The sequence below is a fragment of the Euleptes europaea genome, chromosome 6 (assembly GCF_029931775.1).
Source record: "Euleptes europaea isolate rEulEur1 chromosome 6, rEulEur1.hap1, whole genome shotgun sequence".
Lineage (NCBI taxonomy): Eukaryota > Metazoa > Chordata > Lepidosauria > Squamata > Sphaerodactylidae > Euleptes > Euleptes europaea.
Genome location: NC_079317.1, coordinates 53603693 through 53625922, shown reverse-complemented (window position 1 = coordinate 53625922; position 22230 = coordinate 53603693). Strand labels below are relative to the sequence as shown.

General features: G+C 41.5%; 1 protein-coding gene across 1 annotated transcript; it reads right to left on the bottom strand.

Annotated features, from left to right (window-relative positions):
* Window positions 1–456: 456 nt before the first annotated feature.
* Window positions 457–9647, bottom strand: LOC130479352 (photoreceptor outer segment membrane glycoprotein 2-like). Its single transcript, XM_056851739.1, has 4 exons — window positions 9589–9647; window positions 6787–7464; window positions 3642–3888; window positions 457–720 (listed from the first exon to the last, which is right to left on the bottom strand). The coding sequence occupies exons 2-4, from the start codon at window positions 7371–7373 to the stop codon at window positions 457–459; spliced, it is 1098 nt and encodes a 365-aa protein (XP_056707717.1). The 5' UTR covers window positions 7374–7464; window positions 9589–9647.
* Window positions 9648–22230: the final 12583 nt, after the last annotated feature.

Here is a 22230-nt window from a genome sequence, read left to right as displayed (position 1 = left end):
GATCAAAAGTGAGCATTTGGATTTAATGGGGATCTTTTCGATGCAAATAATGATGTAGCAAAATAATGATGAGTAAGAAATTATTCATGTGGAACAGTTGTCCACTCTGTCATTTATATCAACAATCTTTTTCGTGGTGTTTACATTTTATCAGTTTTGTGTAATGTAATATGACAAAAAGACAGAGTACTCTAAATTTCATTACATCAATCTGTATGCCTGATGCAAAAGAACAGGATCTGGCAAGGCTAAAGCTGTAGGTACTGATGCTCTGGATAGCAGAATGAAGTTCCACCATTTTCCAGAAGTCCCCATGCTTGGTCCTGGTGCCAGAATATGCTTTACCTACTTCAGTCCTAGGATTATGATTTAATTCTCCCCTGTGGAAAAAAATGGAGTAAATGCACTACATAGATTGGAATGCCCAACCATATTAAAGTCTTCAACCACATCCAGTTAAGGTTTTGGAATGGATTTTGTTGGAATGTTTTGTGGGCCATGGTTTGCAGTTTGGACATCCATGTTGGAGTCACTCATTCCTGAGACCATGGATATCTGATTGGCTTTGCCCAGGTTTTTAATGACGTTGATGTTATATTTGGCAGTTTCAAGAAAGCTATTCTCAAGTAACCAGCCATCTGAATCACTTTGTGGATCACCTAGCAGCACAACATTACTCATTGCAGTTTGAAGGTAACGGAACCCAGTAAGCACAGACACCTAGAAGAAAAAGAAATCAATTAGCAATGCAAGTAATTAAAATGTTTATTTATTACTGCATGTCATAATGCAGAATTAAGAATACTGTAATTGCCAATGAGTGCTGGAATTGCTCAAGGCTACGTAAACTGCAACACAATATTAACTGAGGGTGATTTTTTGAAAGCTGTGTCTGGGTTCCTCCAGCCTTAATCTAACACCATCAGCCACCCATCATTAGGTTTGCCAGGTCCCTCTTCGCCACCGGCAGGAGGTTTTTGGGGTGGAGCCTGAGGAGGGGGGGTTTGGGGAGAGGAGGGACTTCAGTGCCATAAAGTCCAATTGTCAAAGCAGCCATTTTCTCCAGGTGATCTGATCTCTATCGGCTGGAAATCAGTTGTAATAGCAGGAGATCTCCAGCTATTACCTGGTGGTTGGCAACCCTACCCATCATGCTGCTGAGAACTTGGTTCCTAAGCATGAGGAGTTCTGATTGGGATCAGGACCATGGTGCTGGGTGGGGAAGAAGTGGCTTCAGCTCTCCCCCAATGTATTCTTATGACCTGTCAGTGTGGTGTAGTGGTTATGAGCGGTGGTTTGGAGCAGTGGATTCTGATCTGGAGAACCAGGTTCGATTCCCCACTCCTCCACATGAGCAGCGGACGCTAATCTGGTGGACCGGGTTGGTTTCCCCACTCCTATACACGAAGGCAGCCGGGTGTCCCTGGGCTAGACACAGTTCTATTAAGAGCTCTCTCAGCCCCACCTACCTCACAAGGTGCCTGTTGTGGGGAGGGGAAGGGAAGGTGATTGTAAGCCGGTTCGATTCTGCCTTAAGTGGTAGAGAAAGTCGGCATATAAAAACCAACTCTTCTTCTTCTTCTTCTGAAACAGCCCCAGATGGTGTTATTTGCTCCACTGAGGAGCTATGCATGTCCCCAACAGGACAGACAGTGTCCCTAGCTGTTTTAGCTTGGATAACAGCCTCTCTAAAGTAGTTCAGCCCTGAGACATTCTTTTCATTTCCTTCCAGCTGCACCTCAACGTGGACCTCTGTTCCCCCTTTTCCTTCTCTCCTCCTTGCCACACTCTTTTCTGATTTCTTATCAAAAGTTCATCACTGAGCACTCAGTCTGAGAACCTTCTGCCATGCAAGTCCCTACACACAGCGGAATTCTAATTTGGACATTTCTTAAATGTATGTGCCTCAGGTGCACAGCATTTGAGATCCTTAAATGCTCACAGATGTCTTCACTAGTGGAAAATTGCTGGCAGTGTAAAGGACTTCATTCTGAGGCAATTTAGCCTTGGCTCCCATACAGATTGAAACTACCCAGCACCCAAGATGCTTTTATTGTGCCTTTTTTTCTTTACTTGAATCCCTCCTGGCCTGAGGCAGCTTTAGAGCAAGCATACTAAAGGATAAAACTGCAGATATTTCTGGATGTCCCAGACTGAGAAGGTCATCATTATGTTGGCACCATCAGGCATAAGAAGCTTTCATTAGTCTTGACCTTATTTTCCCTACATTAAAGATGTTGAAAGAATAAGGCCTGCTGTTAGAAAGTCATGCCTCTCTTTTACACAGAACAATCTGCCTGACTATTTTCTCCTAAATTATCTGCAATAATTGTTGCACATGGCTGTCCAAAGAGAGAGAGAGAGAGAGAGAGCACTTTAATTCAGCAGAAAGGGTAACACTTGTTCCATTATACTGTTCTGAGAAGAAACTTTTGACATATCACTATACATTAAAACTGTTTATCCAGTATTATTCAGCCTTTCTAAACATGTAAGCATGGTGTGCCTGTTTGTCATAGGTCTCCCTCCACTAAAAAGATGTTTAAAACAGTTCATCAAGAAGCCTCTTCTTACTTCTGATAATTTAACATCTGATGTGTTGTGTAAACCTTTGCTAAACTGATGTTTCTTGTCTGATGCTTACATTTCTCTGCAAGGAATGTGACTTACAGCTTGATTTTAAAAGCGGCAGCCCTAAACTTACACATTTGAAGAATCAGTCGATCCAGACATTACATATTGCAGAGAAACAGAATGTGCAAGAAACAGTTTTCATGCCTTTATAAAAATCCGTGATAATGACCAAAATCACCAGGTCATGTGGAATATGCATGCACTTTTAAACTCAACAATGAAGGGGGAGGAATAGGGTTCCCAGCTCCAGGTTGAGAAATACCTGGAGATTTTTGGGGCGGAGCCTGAGGAGGGCAGGATTTGGAGAGGGGAGGGACTTCAATGCCATACAGTCCAATTGCCAAAGTGGCTATTTTCTACAGGTGAACTGATCTCTATCGGCTGGAGATCAGTTGTTAATAGCAGGAGATCTCCAGCCACAACCTGGAGGTTGGCAACCCTAGGGAGGGATGAGGAAGTGATGGCTCCTCCTGGCTGATCCCCCCCTTGGTTTTTAAAATTTGCCTTCCTCCCTTTCTTCAGTAGTGACCCAGGCACCCTTATCATGCTACATGCTGGAATGCGGGGTTGGAGGACAGAGAAAAGGTTCTAGTAGAGCAAAAGCCAGACAAAGGTTGCTGTTACCTAGACTCCCACTTGGCCAGATAATTGAAAGGTACAGGCATGTTCTCCTGGCTGCCATTAGCCAGCTCTGAAAGGGGAAAGATGCCATGGTGAAATACATCATCATTCCCCATGTCAGAAAATATGTGTGAACCCCTGCTCTTTCCAGGTTTTATTTTGTTTTTTAAATTTTCATATTGATCTGGAGAGAGCTGCCTATGCACAGCAAGGATACTAGGTGTGCATCTACGAAGATTCTGGGTAACTGTAGACATCCTAAATAGTTAGACTAACTTTCTTACATAGAGAATTTCCTCCTTGCGGATCATACAACTGTGAGAAGTTAAAAGTGCAGACACACCTACATGCAAAGTTTTGCATCTCTGAAACTTCACAATTTTTACCTCAAACAACCAGATGAGGACAATAGAGGCAGCAATGACTTTCATGATGTCAGTGTAATAGTCCAGAAGGGCCTCCCTGCAGCCTTTCATCCAAATATTGAGCTCTTCTGTCAGAAAATCGTAGTTGTAGTGAGCGCTGTTGTTGGTGATTTCGTATTGAATACAAGGCCGAGGGGAGTTCAGATTGCAGCAGCTGAAAGGCACGCCGTCCACTAAGAACTTCCCATCGATGTTATTGTTCAGGCGACTGCAACAAAACGGAGGAAGATGAGCATTGTGAAGATGGTTAAGGTACCTAGGCTCATTTTAATAAATAAGACACTGATTCTCTTTTCTGGGTGGATTAAGTATACACTTGGATATCTGAAAAGGATTAGACCCAAAATGGGGAGGATGGGTAGGAAATAGAGATCTTTCTAGATTCCAGTTAAAGGCAGAAATTGTAAAGCAAACTTTACAAACGAGGGCCACAATAATTAGACTGACTACGTATATGACAGGCACAAAATTTCAGTTTAACATCTGAATAAAAGACTGGAACTTTAAATAGTTAGGGTTGCCAGGTCCCTCTTCGCCACCGGCAGAAGGTTTTTGGGGTGGAGCCTGAAGAAGGCGGGGTTTGGAGAGGGAATGGACTTCAATGCCATAGAGTCCAGTTGCCAAAGCAGCCATTTTCTCCAGGTGAACTGATCTCTATTGGCTGGAGATCAGTTATAATAGCAGGAGATCTCCAGCTAGTACCTGGAGGTTAGCAAACCTATAAATAGTACTAAGTAAAGTCCTTCACTTCCAACATGTACATGTATTGGGGTTGTTTTAAAATGCTTGAACTGTTGAACTGGACCCTGGGATAGAAAGAAATCAGGTTCAAGTAATAGAGGCAGGGCTTCAAAACAATATTGTACAGAAAAGTAAAAACCTGACAGTATATAGTCAATCACTTTCCAAACCTGGACAGCACTATTAGGGACTGGCCACATTAATAAAGTATTTCCACCTAGGAAAATATGCCTGACAGTACTTCCCATAGTACAATGACAGGATGTTTCTTTATCAGCTTTCTGGCCTTTTTCTTTGGATCACTTTTAGTCATATCCTGTGGATACTGTCAAGGTGTGCACTGAGGTACAGCTTGACAACAGTAGGCTTCACCATTTCCCTTCTTAGCTAACAACATCATACTGGAGGAAGTATCTGGTTGGGTCTGGAAGATAGTAACTTTTTTATTCAAACAGTTAAAGGTTTCTGTAGCCTTGAACAAAGTGACTGTATGACCTCTCCTAAAGAAGCTCTCCTGAAAACCTAATGATAGTTAGGACTATTGGCCATTGCCAATAGCCCCTTTTTTGGGAGGCAAGGTGCTCAATAAAGTGATGGAAACGGAGCTCCCCATATTCTTGAACGAGTAGGGTTGCCAACCGCCAGGTACTAGCTGGAGATCTCCTGCTATTATAACTGATCTCCAGCCGATAGATGTCAGTTCACCTGGAGAAAATGGCCCCTTTGGCAATTGGACTCTATGGCATTGAAATCCCTCCCCTCCACAAATCCCGCCCCCTCAGGTTCCACCCCCAAAACTTCCCGCCGGTGGCGAAGAGGGACCTGGTAACCCTAATCAGGAGGCTCATTTCATTATGTCTTTCAGCCTAAAACTGTATTGGTTACTCTGGTGGATGACCTGTGCCATTGGGAAATAGATAGGGAGACTGTAACTCTGTTCTCCTATATCTCTTCTCAGATTTTGATAAATTGACTATGATATTCTTCTGGATTGCTTTGCAGGGTTGGAAAATAGGAGTGCTATGTTTCAGGAGTTCTGTTCCTACTCAGGGCAAAAATCAATTACAGTGATACAAATCAGGTCACAGGTGCCCAATCTGATTCTCAGTCACATTCATTTGGGGACTAACCTTCAAACACCTTTCCTTTACCCCGCACAGCTCCAAACACTGCAAGAGTGGAGGAGAATCTTCAGATTTCCATCTTGCACCATTTTTGCCAGCAGAATGGCTGCAAGGCCCATTTGCTCTTTCCTGTTTGTCTTGGGGTGGACTCATACAGGCAAAGAAAAGGACAAACAGGGCCCCCCCATGCCTGTTTCCACTTGCAAAATTGGAGCAGGAGGGAAGCCTGAAGTCCCTCCTTTCCCCTTGCAGGATTTGGATCTGTGCAGAGTGATGGAGATGTTTTTGAAGGTTAGTCCATTTATGAACGTGTGACTGAGAGTTGGGATGGTCACCCATGACCTCACTTCTGTCAGATGTAAATATTTGTTGGCCCTAAGTGAGCTGATTTCAGCACTTTTGCTAGGGAACTATTGCTCTGCAGTCTGGCATGGAAAAGGACTGCATTGGCAAGGAGAAATTATTCGAATCTGCACTTGATGAATACTGTTTGCTGTATTAAAAGTCACCATTGTGCCATGTGTTTTTGCGTCGAAATCTCTTGTATGAATTTTGAATGCTTCTTTCAGCTATACTGTCAAAATGCCCTCCCTGAATGAGATATAACAAAAGATGTGTGACTTAGGGAAAACGCTTTGCAGGGTTGCTTTACTTCTGACTAGCTCTGAATGGATTTGCATTTAATCTTTACCACACCAGTGTCCATGTTTTGTCTCTCTGCCTTTACGGCACAGGCGTGAAGGGAGGTAAGTCTGCTTTCCAAGGGCATTACATCAGAAATTACCCCTTTTGACACTGTGATTTTGTGGTATGAGTCTGTGAAGCATACAGAACATCACAGTATTTTGGAATATTGTTGATGGTGTCACTATGCTGCTAAAATGTGGGCATACTAATGGAAACAGCATGAAAATTGGAGGAAAACCTGCTTAATGAACTTTTCAAGGGTGTCTACTAAGCCTCTTTTAAAAGGAATGCCTTTTATATAAATTCATTAGCCTTCTGGATGTACACTTCATGCATCTGTTGAAGTGAACTCTGACTTATGAAAGCTTGTGCCGGAACAAATGGCAGTCCCGTGGCAGACTTTCCCCATGCAATATTCACTAGGTGTTGTAACCTCTACCTTACCGTCTCATGGTTTAGTGCATCCTGGTTATCTTTTTTAATGCACTTGCTCAAAAGAAATTAATTGCTTGGGAGACTTATATGCCATTAAAATGTTCTACACTGATACTTACTCTAGAACTTCCTTGGAAGTCATATCCAGATAACGAACTGACACCCACTGAACTTCAAACCAATCCCTAAAACCATTGTTTCCACAGCACTGGAATCTGATTTGTAACGTGTCTATAATTTTCTTTAAAAAACACCGTCCAGGGATGTCTGTGTCTTTGTAGAACCTAATAGCATCTCTCAGTCCCAGGTACAGAGATTCCTCCAGCTCATTCCTCGTAGTGTAACACAAAATAGCCCCGCCCAAGATGCAGAAGGTGAAACAGAATGCGCATACAATGTACGGGAGCACAACCACCTTCCATCGATTAAACTTGTCAGTGTCAGTACAGTCATAACAGATTTTGCCTCCGAGGAAATTGATGAAACATGCTATAACCCCTACAGAGATAAGCATGTTAGGGGCAGCGGTAATGTCTCCTTTGGCCATCAGTTCACTACGCTTCCGGATTTCTATCTTCAGGAAGAGTCCCAGGCTGAACAAAACTATACCAAACACCACCGATATCCAGTTGAAGATCCACAGGATTTGAGCCAATTTGTCTCTCTTTGTTTTGGTGAATTTGACTTTCAGGACTGCCATGGTCATGGTAGCATTAGGAAAAGAAATGTTGGTCTGGAAAATCTCCTTATCAGCTTACCACAGGGTGCCCAGGATGCCAGAGGCATACAGTAGAAGCCTATGAAGCAGAGAGAGAGAGAGATTACGGTCTTTCCTTTGTGTATTTTTATAACATACGTCTTAGCTTCCTGTGTAATTTTAGCATAGTTTCAAAGATGTGAAAGAACTGCTGAGGATTCACGCTTTCACACAGCCCAAATAATGCACTTTCAATCCACTTTCAATACACTTTAATGATCGTTTGCAACTGGATTTCATTAATGTCAACTCTCTTAGGGAGTTTGAGCTTCCTCTCTATTTCAATCTTCATCCAGCAAGTATATTTGAAATATACTGATCAATTCATCTTGTAGAAACTGGAAATTCTAAACAGACATTGGGCAGCTAATATTAATCTGATCAATAGCATGCTGTCTGGAATAAAGCACCATTAAAATTCTTTCTGCTAAAACGAAAGCACTATCGCTGGATACCTTGGTACTTTATAGCATTGATAGTCAATCCAAAGAGAGTTACACCAGTCCAGTGAAGTCAGTGGATTTAGAAGGATATAACACTGTTTAGGATTACACTCTAATAAAACTCTGTCCTATCTATCAGTCAATGCCTCATGAGTTTTGGAGGGGCTGTAGGGTCACAGGCACCCAATACCCCATATAGTAGCTATACCGTTCTTCTATAAGATATTTGGAGACACTTGTTTCAACTAGTGCAGTTCATAATTTCCTGGTTTGCCATTTGAATCTCAGAAAAATGTGGTGCTCGCCTCCAATCTGATAATTAGAATCAAAAGTGTTGTTTCCCCACCCATTCCTACACATTTATCCAGTGGCAGCCCAGGCTGCAGTGGCCAAGAAGTCTCTTGTCTTCCTTGCCTCTTTTAGGAAAGCTTCTATAGCAGCATCACAAACTTGGGAGCCCTGAAACATGCTGTTTGCAAGGCACCTGACATCTATGAAAAGGATACCAGGTGCCTTGTGAAAAGGACCTTTCTCAGGCTCTCTGGCACCTTGTCTAGCATTCCAGCAGGCATCAGGGAAGAAAAGAGGTTTCCAGTAAGGATTCCCAGCTCTGGCTGCTGTGGCTATCTCTGCCAAGCTGGCTAATAGGGGAGGGGTTGAAGGTATTGGGTGAGGGGCTTGGGCAAGGGTTGAAAGCTCATGGAAGGTTAGGAGAAGGAGTTGAATTTCATCATACTCCTCATAATATGGGTCTCAGGATTGTGCTTGGAATTATCTGAGATGTTTTCAGCTTTTTTTATTGTTTTAAAGGTAGTTTGGGTTGTTGACCTCACTTTTGAATTAAATGTGAGGAGGAGCGTCACCCATCATTAATGTCAACAGGGGTCCTGCAATCCCAGAAATAAATCTTCCTGGGGTTGGAGAGGAGTGCTGCAGGGAGGGGAATGTGTGAAAAACGTACAACTGTTAGTACTTTCCACTGACACATGGGATCTAACCCAACATGACCTAGCTAAAGAGAAAAGAGAGAAAGGCTATGAAGTTGCAGTGGCCTTCTCTGTATGTGATATCTGCATATTATATTTTCTTCCAGTCATTTAAAAGTAATATTTAGAACATGTAATGTTATCAGTCTGCATTTACTGTTATTGAATTTATAGGACCATCACTTAACTGCCTAAATTCTAAGGGCCCTACTTTATGATTACTACTGTATACGTAATTCCCCTTTCCTCCTTTTTCTGGAAGAGCAAACTGGACTATCTTCTGTAAAGGGAGTGTGTAATCCCTTAATGGTGGAAATTAATAACTTTTGCTAATTTAAACATGCACTTTGAGAAATGGCATCAAACATAGCATATTACAACCTCTAAAGCATGTGTTCTATCACAGTGTTATCAATTTCTTGTAAACATAATTACACCTCACACATAGTAATACATTTGTTACAGAATGAGAAAGATGAGGTTGTTAGACTTCAGAAGTTTCAGGAAAGCATGCTTTTTCAGATCCACATGCAGGTCGTGACACAGAGGCAAGCAATGGCAAACCACCTCCAAACAGTTCTTGCCTTGAAAACCCTACAGCAGGGGTGTCAAACAAAGCCAATTGAGTTCGACACCCCTTCCCCATAGGGTCGCCATAAGTCAGCTGTGACTTCACAGCAAAAAAAAAAAGGCTCTTAAAAAATTATCAAGCAAAACTGATGTTAAGAAACCAACCTGTTTTGGAGCATCTTCTCAAAGCTGGCACTTTGATGATGAAATACGGCCAGGTAGAGGGAAGGATGGATCCCACATGCTCAGGGGGAACTGGCTTCTGTCATTTCAACCTGTATAGACTAGGACTGTGTACTTGACAGGACAGAGGGAGAAAATGGTTTCTGGGCACCAGCCTTTGCTAATCCCAGCTGTGTCCCTAATCATGGTTAAGAGGTTTACAGAAGGCACTGTATGCCTGCAGGTTAAATCCTACAAAATATGGCATTTACCCAGATGCAATTTGAAACCCTTGTTACATGTGTACTCTCAAGGCACCTACTTTCACTGGCCCTTGTAGTAAACAATGCATCTTCCAGTGCCTTTGCCCGACACTTAATCACCCTTGCATCTTTCACATTAAAACCTTTAATTTATCATTGTTTAAATGCATCTCTTCAAAGAACATTCTAATAAGCCAGGAAACAAACTGGCCAAATTTCAGATCTTCCCATGACTTATGGGGTGGAGCCATGGATCAGTAATAGAGCACTTGCTTTGCATGCAAAAGTTTAATTCCTCATCATCTCCAGGGAAAAGATGATATGAAAGAGCTCAGCCTAGAAGCCGCCATCATTCAGAGTAGACAGTACTGACCAATGGTCTAACTCAGTATAAGGCAGCTTCATGTGTTCATGTGTACTAGCCTGCCCTACATAAAAATGCAGCAGAATTACTGCCATGATTGCATCTGCAGGCTCAGATTGTGAGTGCCTCTGATTCAGATATTAATATTGGTATAGTGTTGTCAACAACTGGGAGGAAAAAAAATGTCCTGGCCCTTTTATACAGGCTTAATGTATGAAATGAGCAGTGGAAGCTTTTCATAGCCTGGAGGTAAATAGCATCGCCTGGTAAATAACTTCCCATAAAGCCTCGATTAAAGGGGCAGGACATTTTCTCTCTCCAGACATTTGAATGGTTGTTTATTATTTGGCCAGAGACATGGGGATTAAGTTGCAGGTTTTGACATTTACTACAAAAAGTAGCCTCTGTTGAGGGTTGTGCATATAAATTGCCTGGAATAGCAATTCTACCTCCAAAAGTCAGCAGCTCCTTGATGTGTGGGTTGATGAGCAGTCCATTACAGGCTGAAGCTGTCTCAAAGTGTATGGGAAGGAAGAGGGAGATCCATAGGAGCTAGCCATGCAAAAGACAGCTTAAAATAATGTTTGCGATTTTTTTTGAATAACTCAGTTCCTGGTGGCAAGATGGGGAAAACTGAAGGATGGGGAAGTTGAGGAGGAAGTGAGGAAATAACTTGATTGTATTTAATTCTGGGTACCCAACTGTCTGAGGTCAGCATCCTCTGCTGAGAAATCTGGTGTCCAAGTTTTGTTTATTCTAGTGCTTGTTTGTAATTAAAGAAAACAATAGATGGCAGTATTGGCATGCAGTCCTACTTGTGTTGTTTCTGTTCCTTTCTCTGATACTTGACAATCTTGCCCATTTCTCTTGACTTTCTAGCTTCTCACAGTTTCTCAGCTGCCTCTTCACCTTTGTTCTCATTATGTTCTGTTGCTCTTTCTACTTTCCCTATTTCTCCTTTCCTTTCCTTTCCTCTCCTCTGCTTTTCTCTTTATGCCTTTGCCCCTCACCCACCATTTCTACTTTGCTTCCATTTGTACTCTGGTTTGCTTTCAAACTTTCTGCATAAATATTATTTATGTTGTTATGTCTAATAAGTTGGTAGCTCATGCCAATCATGAAAGCAGAAAAAAATGGCCACCATCCAGAAACGTGATAGGTGATTTTAGGTACCTTGAGGACTTGGCCATTTACATTTACTGAAAGAAAAAGAATCAACCCCCTACACACAAAATAGCCTGAGGGTGACTGATAGGGTTACCAGCACCGGTTTGGGAAATACCTCGAGATTATGGGGATGGAGTCTGAAGAGGGCAGGGTTTGGAGAGGGGAGGGACTTCAATGCCATAGAATCCAATTGCCAAAGTGGCCATTTTCTCCAGGGAAACTGATTTCTATCGCCTGGAGATTAGTTGTAATAGTGGGAGATCTCCAGCCACCACCTGGAGGTTGGCAACCCTAGCAACTGAGCATACTCTTGGAGGCACAGAATGGTGACAACAGCTGAAGGAAATTGGCCTGATCAATCCCTTTAAAGCATAGAGAAGAATGTAGGGAGAGTTTGGGGCATGGTAAAAAAAAAAGTTTATTCCCCTTCTCAATTCCCCATCAGCACCAAGTTTGTTTCCTTTGGTACTAATGAGAGTGACCTCATTCAATTGTTTAGGGACAAAAATGGTGAGGGGCAGTTTTTGCATATAGTGAGGGGAGGATCCCCAGGCAGTGGCGGATCTACATTTTTGGGAGCCTGAAGCTTGAACTGTTATGGGGGCCCCTTTCTCAACCACAACAATTGGGCAACATCCAACAAGGTCCAAAGGGCCTTGCTGCCCTTGCAAGTCCTTGATGCCCAAATGGCGGAGAACAGGGTGGTGGGGTGGAGTCCTTGAAAATGGTGAGCCCCTTTCCACCAGCAACGAGGTCTGGGTAACCATTATTATCTTCTTCAATTGGGTTGTTCTATGGCAGATGTATTGGTTCATTTTCTAATAGAGAGATAGGTCATCAGAGGGGGTTCATGAGGAGAAAGAGGTGAAAATCTGATTTTTGGTATTAATATGCACAAGCGAGATGATTGCAGCCTGAATTGAGAATTCAGATATCTTTTATGGTTCTGATTGGCTCTAGCCTAAGGGCTGAGCTATAGAACTACTAAGTCATGCACCAATGAAGGATTTGAGGATCCAGCTGCCAAAATGTAGGCTATGAACAGATTCTGGCAAGCTCAGTGAGCCCATACAGCTGGGGGTTCAGCGCTGCAAGCCTCCAAGAAAATTTTGAAATTTGACCAATTATAGGGACATGTTAAGGCCATATGAAATGGGTACTACAGCATATTCTAAGGTCAATATTAAGTACTTCAGCCCATTGGCTTATGATTTTATCACTAAAATCGCCATATATTAATAACAAACACTTTAAAAAAACTTCAGCGATTTTGCTGAAAAATTAACTCATAAAAAAAAAGTTGCTTCAGGGCCCCTCTGGAATTAGGGACCCTGAAGCTTAAGCTTCATTAGTTTCATAATAGATACACCACTGTCCTCAGGTATGCATCAATATATGGGGTTCTAAATTAACTCCCCTGGAGAAATTAAAAAAAATAAACCAGGAAAATTGTGGAACCATGAGGGCAGTGTACAGAGTACAAGTCCTGCTTCCTGGTGTCTGTTAAGACAAGACAAAGTGTCCTACCCTTTCTGCTTTTATATTTTCTATTTTCTCTAATATAATATTGCAATGTGTGTGTATAATGTATTTCTTCACTCAAGTTCAAGAGATTCAGTATTTCACTCTTGTCTAGCTATTGAAAATATTATATTTCTATCAAATGCTGCTGTATATATTAATTATCCTGCCTTTCCTTCCAGAAAATGAAGCCAAGGTAGCTAACAAAACGGATAAGATGCTATTTATCCTTATGGGTGAAATAAATTATTTACAGAATAAACCAAACCTAAAGCCATATTGCCTTGTTCTCTCTATGTATTCTATTTATCACTTGGTCTTACTGTTCATATCTTTCCAAGCAGTATCTCTGACAACTCACATCATTTGATGGAAGAGGCTTTAAGGCTTAATGTAATTAATGGCACCACTTTCTTGCTTTCTCCCTGTGGAGCTCCCAGCAGCAGCACTTATTTGCCTTCTCCTTTCAGTCTGGATGCATATGAGTTTTGTAGTACAACATTAATACATGACAAGGCACATTTTATTGGTTTATATGCCCTCTTTGGCCACTTGAGACATTTATTAGTCTTCAACTAATCTATATGGGGCTTTCTGTCTTTCAAACATTAATTAAGAAAGTATTCCCAACTGGACATTAATGTTATCATGAACAGAGCTGTACTGTGGTTAAGAACACATCACACAACTGCAGGATTTAAACAGAATCCCTTAAGACAGACAAACCTTTTAACATTGATAAAACTACTCTTATTCAGAGTAGGTATGAGGCTAATATTAAGACTGCATGTGTCCATTTTAGGAATCATCTGCTAACGATCTTATAGACAAGGAAAATTAGGAAGATTTCTCAACTTTGTCCAAAGTTATGAGAATTCAGTGCAGTTATAAAGGCAGTGTTTAAATTGACATAATTTGACATTTATTGCTGAACTTGACACATTTTCCATACATTTTTTCAACATGTTCTGCTTTTGCAGTTTGATACTAGTGACATAAATGAATGCTGTTACAAGATAAAACAAGCAAGATCTTGTCAGAAGATGCTTGTCAGGATTGTGCTCTGCACTCAATTTAGAGATTAAATGCTGAATCAAAATATGAGTAAAGGTACGTTACAGGAGTGTTTCTGCTACACTGCGCAGGTTTTATGTGTGGTGGTAGTTAAGCAGAGTCCAGGATTTTTCAGAAGCTACTTGAGAAGTGACGGCTGTGTGTGAGTAATGGCACAACAATCTTTTATCCCGGTGGATAAACTCACCTCAGAGAATTACCACGTTTGGTCTGTGAGGTTGGAGCAGTATCTGAAAAGGGAAGATTTATGGGATGCTGTGGAAAGACTCCCTACTACAGCAGCCGAGATTGCCAAGGACATAAAAGCCCTTGCCAATATCACCTTGACGGTGGGAGATGACCAGCTTATTTTTGTGGTTGGCAAAGAGCATGCAAAGTTGGCATGGGATAGTCTGCGAGCAGTGTATCTCAGGGACTCAGCTGGCACGCTGCTAGCACTAATGAGGCGTCTTTATAGATGCCATAAATCACTGCACACGCCGGCCGCAGGGTGTATTTGCTTTTGAGTTCTCTGGATGCGAGCTTTGATGTTTTAGTAACCTCGCTGGAGAGCCTGGTAGCAGGGCAACTAACCTATGAATACGTGACGGGACGAATTCTGGAAGAAGAGGAACGACGGGAGGAAAGACGTAAGCAGATGACTGCAGCCCAGGAGTTCATAGTTCACCCGAGAGGAACGTCGGAGTCGTCACGGGAGTCAAGTGCCATGCAGTTCGGTGTAAATCAACCCAGGCAGAGAGGCAATTCAAAGTCAACGCCGATGACAGCAGCCCAGCAGGGATACAACCCACAAGGAGGGGCAGCGTTCTACTCTGCGCAGATGGCTCAGACGCCAGCACGTGAGGGAGACCGGAAGAGTAGGAGCTACAAGCAAGATGAGGAATGTGTGATGTTTGTCAGAAAGTGTTTTCTCTGTGGGTCCTCACAACATTTGAAAAGAAATTGTCCCCAGTTGGCCAGGAATAAGCAACCAAAGGGACAGTCAGTGAATGGAACTTACACTGCTGTTGTGCTGACAGAGGCTGGAGACAAAGGGGACATTTGGCTCTTGGACAGTGGGGCAAGTAAATGTTTTGTTAACAAAGCTTCCATGTTAGTTAACCAAAAGCAGTCTGCTAAGTCTTATGTAAGTCTAGCAGATGGGAGACACTTAAAGGTACACTCTGAAGGGGAGGTGTTTTTCCCAGAGTTGAATCATAAGTTTCAAAATGTACTTTGTGTGCCTGAGTTACAGCATAGTTTGCTAAGTGTTTCTGTGCTGGCTAAGACTGGTTTTAAGGTGCAGTTTGAAGGAAACACCTGCCAGATAAGCCAGGGGGAGGTTGTAATTTTAGAAGGGCACTTGCAAAAGGATGTCTATTGGGTGCATAGAAGGACAGGAGAAACTTCTATGGTAGTGGAGTCTGTGAATAAAAATCCACATAATGAGTGCATACACCTTCTACATAGGCGTTTTGGCCACGCCTCCTTTTCCATTCTAAAGAAGACCCTGAGTGTGTTAGGGAAGGATGACATTAAGTTGAATGGGTGTAATTCTTTCCTAGATTGCACTGTCTGCAAATCTGTTAAAAGCAGACGTAGTCCAGTGGCTAAGGTAAGCCAAAGGGTGGCAACCAGACCTCTGCAAATTGCTCATTTAGATCTCTGTGGTCCATTTCCTGAGAGTGTGTCTAAGAACCGATACGCTTTATGTATTGTGGATGATTTTACTCGTTATGGGTGGGTGTATCTGCTGAAGCAGAAAAGTGAGGCGTGTCAAACCATCAAGTATTGGATTAAAAGGGTGGAAAGGCAGCTAGACATCAAGGTATCCAGTATACAATCTGACAGAGGCGGTGAATTTGTCTCTAGTGCATTTACCCAGTGGTTAGAAAGCAAGGGAATTGAGCACAGATTGGCTAATCCCTGTGTCCCTCAGGAGAATGGTGTGGCTGAGAGGAGGATTGGTTATCTAAAGTCAATGTTGCAAGCTTTGATAGAGGATGCTAATCTAAAACCCAGGCTCTGGGGGGAAGGCATCAAGGTGCTTGTTATTTGATTAATAGACTTTGGACCTCCAGCATTAACAATATTCCCTACAAGGCATTGTACAATAGAAATCCCTCTTTAAAGCATTTAAGAGTGTTTGGTACAAAGGCTTGGGTGAATATACCTTTAAAGAACCGCAGAGCAGGTGGCAAGAAATCCAAACCGCTGATTTTTCTGGGATATCAGAATGCAGCAAAATCTTATCGCTTTGCTAATGATCAGAACCAGGTGTCTTTTAGCAAATCTGCGAACTTCGGAGAATCTTTTAATTGGCCAAGATTACATGGAAATGAGAAGGTTGAGACTCCAGAAGGAGGGGAGTCTAGTGACACGGTGGTCAGACGATCAGACAGAAGTAATAAAGGAGTACCTCCACAAAGATATGGCTTTGATAATTGTGATCATGTTTACAGTATGGATGATGGTGAACCTGGCAGCTATGAAAGAATAGTAGCTGACAATGAAAGAGAAAAGCTATTGTGGTTCAGAGCAAGGAAGGCTGAAATGGAAGAATGCCAATAGCTCAAGGTTTCTCACTCTAATCTACCAGGTGGCAGTTTGTAAATTGGCTGCACCTGGATGAGGGAACGGCACAAATGTTTAATTGACGCTGTTAAAAAGTTAGGCTTCACACAGAGTGTTGCTGATCCTTGTTTGTTTTCAAGGTGCACAGGTCAGAAGGAGTCATACGTGCTGATTTACGTGGATGATTTGTGTGTAATAACCAATAATGAGAGTGACCAGGAACAATTTCAAAAACAGCTTGGAGAACGCTTTAAACTGAAATGTCTGGGAGAGATAAGAAATTATCTTGGGGTAAAAATAAACAGGGACAGTAAAGGTGTTTTTTACTTGTCTCAAACAGAAAAAATAAAACAGTTGCTGGAAAGGTTTAGCATGCTTGATGCTAATGCAGCTGAAACCCCAATGGTCACAGGTTATTTATGTGAAGAGTTTCAGGAACAAGAAGAGTGTGACAAATCTCTGTATCAGTCCCTGATAGGAAGTTTGTTATATCTTGCTTGTTGGACTCGCCCAGACATATATCAGGCGGTACATTGCCTGAGCAGGAAAAATATGTCACCAAAGCAGAGTGACTGGAAAGCAGCTAAGCGTGTACTCAGATACCTGAAGGGATCTGTGAACAAACAGTTATGCTTGAATGCATGTAATGGGGAACTGACTGCGTATGCAGATGCATCATGGGCAGATCAGGGGAACACAAAATCAACGACCGGGTATGTGTTGTATTTTGGTGAAGCACCCATACATTGGAAATCTGTAAAACAGTCATTTGTAGCCATGAGTTCATGTGAAGCAGAATATAGTGCTGTGAGTGAATGTATAAACCAGGTGGAATGGTTTGTCTATCTCATGAAGGAACTCAATGTGTCTGTACAATTACCAGTAAAGGTGTATACTGACAGTCAATCAGCGCTACAACTTGCGACTGAGCAAAACTTTAAAGGCAGAAGTAAACATTTAAGAATAAGATATGTCAATGTAATAGAAGCTGTGAACAAAGGCTTGGTATGTATTGTAAAGTGTGCCAGTGGTAATGTGGCAGATCTATTTACAAAAATTGTGGATTGCAATAGATTCATGAAACTAATCAAACTAATCTGAAATCCTTGAGAAGGAGTGTCAAGATTACAAGTCTGTCAGTTAGTTTGACAGGTGCAGGATAGATCAGTGAGATCTAAGGATGATGTAATCAGCCTGGAAAGTACCTGGGGAGCTAGAGAAAGCTGGCCTGATCCAGCTAGAGCCAGGTGGCTGATGCAATGCAGTAGCAATGCCAGGATAATTGAGTATCTACTGTGATTAGTGGCTGCAACCACCAGGTGTATATAATAAAGTGAAACCGCAGTTCTATGCGGTATGTTATGAGCGGAGAGTGTGAAAGGAGTATCTGTATATATTTCTGCACTGTAAAATAAACTACACTTTTTCTATGTGGCCGTGGACTTTCTGATGGGTATCCTGGACAAGACTGCTAATCCGCTTGGCTTCCGCGTCAAGGAATGGGTACAAATGCAAGCAGGGTTGTTATGGATCATTTGCTCCTCTTATAGTCTAGACTGTGCATGCAGATAACCAGTTTCTGCTGAACAGACCAATAGTGGTTTGGTGCACAGATGCCGTGGACATTTGTGGATCTCTTGGGTACACTGACATTCAGGGCAGAACTAGACAAGATGATGGGAAATCATGAAGAAACTATTATGATGCCAAGGCATTCTTACAACCACAGTAACCTGGAAGGAAGTTTTCTCAGTTTCAGTGAGAGTTACTTCCAGCCACTGGGTTGGATCCTATGATACCTTTCCACCAAAAGAAAAAGACTTTAGTCAAGAAAAAATCTTTATCCATCAGAAAAATGTTATTCCCCATTGGATGGAGTCTTTCTTTCTTGAGACACTTAGCAGACAAGAGTCATAGAATCTAACCTAGCAGAAGGAAATCAGAAACTCCAACCCATTGTGTGTAGGACTAAAGACTTAATTAGAAGTGTTATCCTATAGTGGTGTCTGGGACATGTTTTTCTTTTCACCCTCTGATTCTACTTCAGTTACAATCCTCCCTTTCCCTTTTCTCCCTTTCCACTTTCTCACCTTCCTTTGAACCTAAGGAAACATCTGTTTAATGCATCTTTCATATGTAACCACACCTATCTCACACAAATGGCACTCATAACAGTCTCTCATGTGTTTATACAATAGTCTTGTGCTCACACAGATCTCTGTCTAATATTGGCTTTTTCACTGTACTTACCTTGTTTCAGTGTATCCCTGTTTTGTTTTTGCAGGAGGGGAGGAGAAAGGATGTATATTTATTCAGCATTTTGTTTCAACTTAAAACTCTTATTTGCAAGACAAGGAAGTCCAATAAACTCTTTTTTTCCTGCTCTATGCTATCTCCAGTTTAGGCCTATAGACTGTAGGGCATATCTAGGACATATTTAAAGTGTTAGGAATTTGTGATAAAAAACACAAACATAAATGTTCTGTCTGGTGTTAACTATTCATGGTTAATGTTGTTCATATGTGAATTACTTGCACGACACTTGTCAAGAAAGTCGCTAAATCCAGGAATCAGAATGTGATGGCATTATGGAAATAGTGTTGCTCTGGAGCTCAGGAGCTTTTGTGAGTGATCAGGCCAAAAAACAAACAAAAACCATACCCTTTAACATTAATTATTAAGAGAGTCTGCAAAGCAAGACAGCTATTTATATACATATATATTTATTTTTTCATCCTATAAACTTATAATCTGCTTACTAGATCTTAACAGGTTAACTAAGAGACTACGTTACATCACTACATTACTATATTTTGAATTTCACATTATAGGTGGAAATTATAACATTTTGGCAAGCTGTTCTCAGTAGTTCTTTTAGCCAAATGTTCCAGCAGTGGGTACAAATATTGTTTGGTAAGCCCTGTTGTATACCACTTTCTGATTCTAACATTACAAATTCTTATTACAAAATCTTAAGGTTTATGAAGATTGGGGCGGGGGGAGAGACCAGTTCCCACCTTGAAATAATAACAGAGATAGCAAAATTACCTTTGAAACTGGCTTTTTAAATTTAATGATCATCTATAATTCATAACATTCAGTCTCCATTTTGACCTCTAGAATTCAGTGGAAGCCATCAGAACTCAAAACATTCTCGTAAATCAGACTATTGTGCAAGATACAGATGTACAGCAAGTTCTAGCAGTGAGTAATGACACAAATTCCCCCAAGGCCCTCTGCTATTCAGAAATGCATTCAGGTATAATGCATTATAATTCTATCTGGAAAAACATTCAGATATTTAAATACATAGGACATTCATTTACTTATGCTTCCAAAAACTGGTACACTATGTAGGGTTGCCAACCTCCAGGTGGTGGCTGGAGATCTCCTGCTATTACAACTGATTGCCAGGCTACAGAGATCAGTTTTCCTGGAGAAAATGGCCGCTTTGGCAATTGGACTCTATGGCATTGAATTCTCTCCCCTCCCAAACCTTGCCCTCCTCAGGTTCCACCCCCCAAATCTCCAGGTATTTCCCAACCTGGAGCTGGTAACGTCAACACAATGGGGAAGTTGTGGCAGTGTCCCCATTGTTGCCCCTCAATTCTTTTAACTACTGGAATTTTGCTGTAATGGCTTCTTAATTGAAGGCCAATGCATTTGAATACATCTTTAGAGGAAAAAGCCCTCAATTTGGTCAAAAACACTACATATTTTATTAAATTACATACAAGTGTACTTTTCCTCCTCACCCCCAATATTTAAATTGTATTTTTGTATTTTATAAGCCACTTTGGGTCCTCATTGGGGGGGGGGGGAAATAAAGTGACATTAAATAAATAAATAAATGTTGTCCTCGGCTCCTCTGATATCAGTAGCCATGCTAAATGTTTGGAAAATAACTTTGGAAAATAATTAAAAAATTTAAACACACACACACATACAAAGATATATATGTATCTTTGTACACGAACACCAGTATACTATAAAAAATGAAAATATGTCTGTGTTCACCTTTACTGGGTTAAAATTACCTGGAATTTCTTTTAATTAATATACAATATATCAAGGGTTCAAAATATGCCCAAGTAATTGTAACATGTGAAACAGGCTGCACACTGAATGGTATTCTTGTTCGCTAATTATGCTGTGAATTGTATGATAGCTCTTTATGTGGCACAGTTACTTGTGTGGCACATTGTTCTGATGATCAATTTTTTGGGTAAGGATTTGAATGCCCCTCCTCCCCTTTTTGTCAGTCATTTGTGGAATGTAGGAGTGGTTTGGAGAAGCAACTATGTTATGGGCACCTCACAGCCCTAGGCTACCTGATACACCAGGTAAGGTGTGCAGGTAGGGTTGCCAAGTGCCAACCTGCAGGTATTCGTTGGAGATATCCTGTTATTAGAAGTGATCTCCTCTTTATTAAGGATTTTCCACAGGGATTTGATCTCTGCACAAAAAGGGAAAAGATTCTGGTAACCCCTGCCTCTTGCAAAATATAGTTTCCCCAGCTAATTCCCCAACCAAAAGGGGAGATGATCTAATTTGGTTAACAACTACACAGTATTCCATTATTCAAATTACAGTATAGGGTCTTAGTCTTCTACCGAGAAAGCTGTAGAATAATGGAGCGACAATTTTCTACAGTAAGAACTTGATTATTGAGGGGACTAATTGCCTTGATGCATGTATGCCCAGAAATACATATTGGTGCATACAGGGGAAAACAAAATACAGAATCCCTGCACGTGTCTGGCAATGATCAGAATTGTTGTATAAGATCAGACATGTCATTTAAGTTCTGCTCAATGCAACCTCAAAAGTATATCATGAATAGGGCCTGAGTGTTCATGCACATACATTTGCATGTGCAAACATTTACATGCAATATGCATGTACCTCCACCACTATTCAGAGATTTATGTTCTAGAGAACCAGTGGGAAGGGAGCTTAATCATGATGAATGTCAACATAGTATCTCACATTAACAAAATTGTAATAAGGCATCTCCAAGCAAAAAATGGGACAAAACAAGGAAAGCACTATTTCTAGGGATGCTGCAAATGTAGCAAAAACTGCCAATGACAGTGATAGTTACTGTGATTGAACTGATCATTGACATTTCAGTCTGCATGCATTGCTTTGTACACTACAGAATCATGGATAGGACAAGCCTTATACGTAAGCTATAGTTGTAACTTATGTATTGCAGTTTGTGGTAGCTTTTGCATTTACATGTTGGCAGCCAGAAGTTTCTGTATCACCAGTGAAGGCATGTATCCAACAGGATTGTGGTCACGTCATTACAGTGACCTACTTTTCAAACGCTGATCACTCACAGTTCCCTTTCTCTTTGAGCCTGTGCGTTCAGGATACATTGTTTAAACAATCTACAGTGTATGTCCTGCTTTTTGCTCTTGCACAGTTGTCTGTCTTTTATAAATAAACTCTGGGTCATGAGGTAGGGTTGCCAACCTCCAGGTAGTAGCTGGAGATCTCCAGCTATTACAACTGATCTCCAGCCAATAGAGATCAGTTCACCTGGAGAAAATGGTTGCTTTGGCAATTGGTCTCTATGGCACTGAAGTCCCTCCCCTCCCCAAACCCCGCCCTCTTCAGGCTCTGCCCCAAAAATCTCTAGATATTTCCCAACCCAGAGCTGGCAACCCTAGTCATGTAGGTATGATAGGCCAAGAG

Bases quoted from the DNA above. Each gene is read 5' to 3' on its own strand.
- LOC130479352 (XM_056851739.1), bottom strand. From the start codon at position 7,373: ATGACCATGGCAGTCCTGAAAGTCAAATTCACCAAAACAAAGAGAGAC. The intron at 3,889-6,786 runs GTAAGTATCAGT...GTTTTGTTGCAG, and splicing joins ACTTCCAAGGAAGTTCTAGA to TCGCCTGAACAATAACATCG. The intron at 721-3,641 runs GTAAAAATTGTG...TTTTTCTTCTAG, and splicing joins TCCTCATCTGGTTGTTTGAG to GTGTCTGTGCTTACTGGGTT.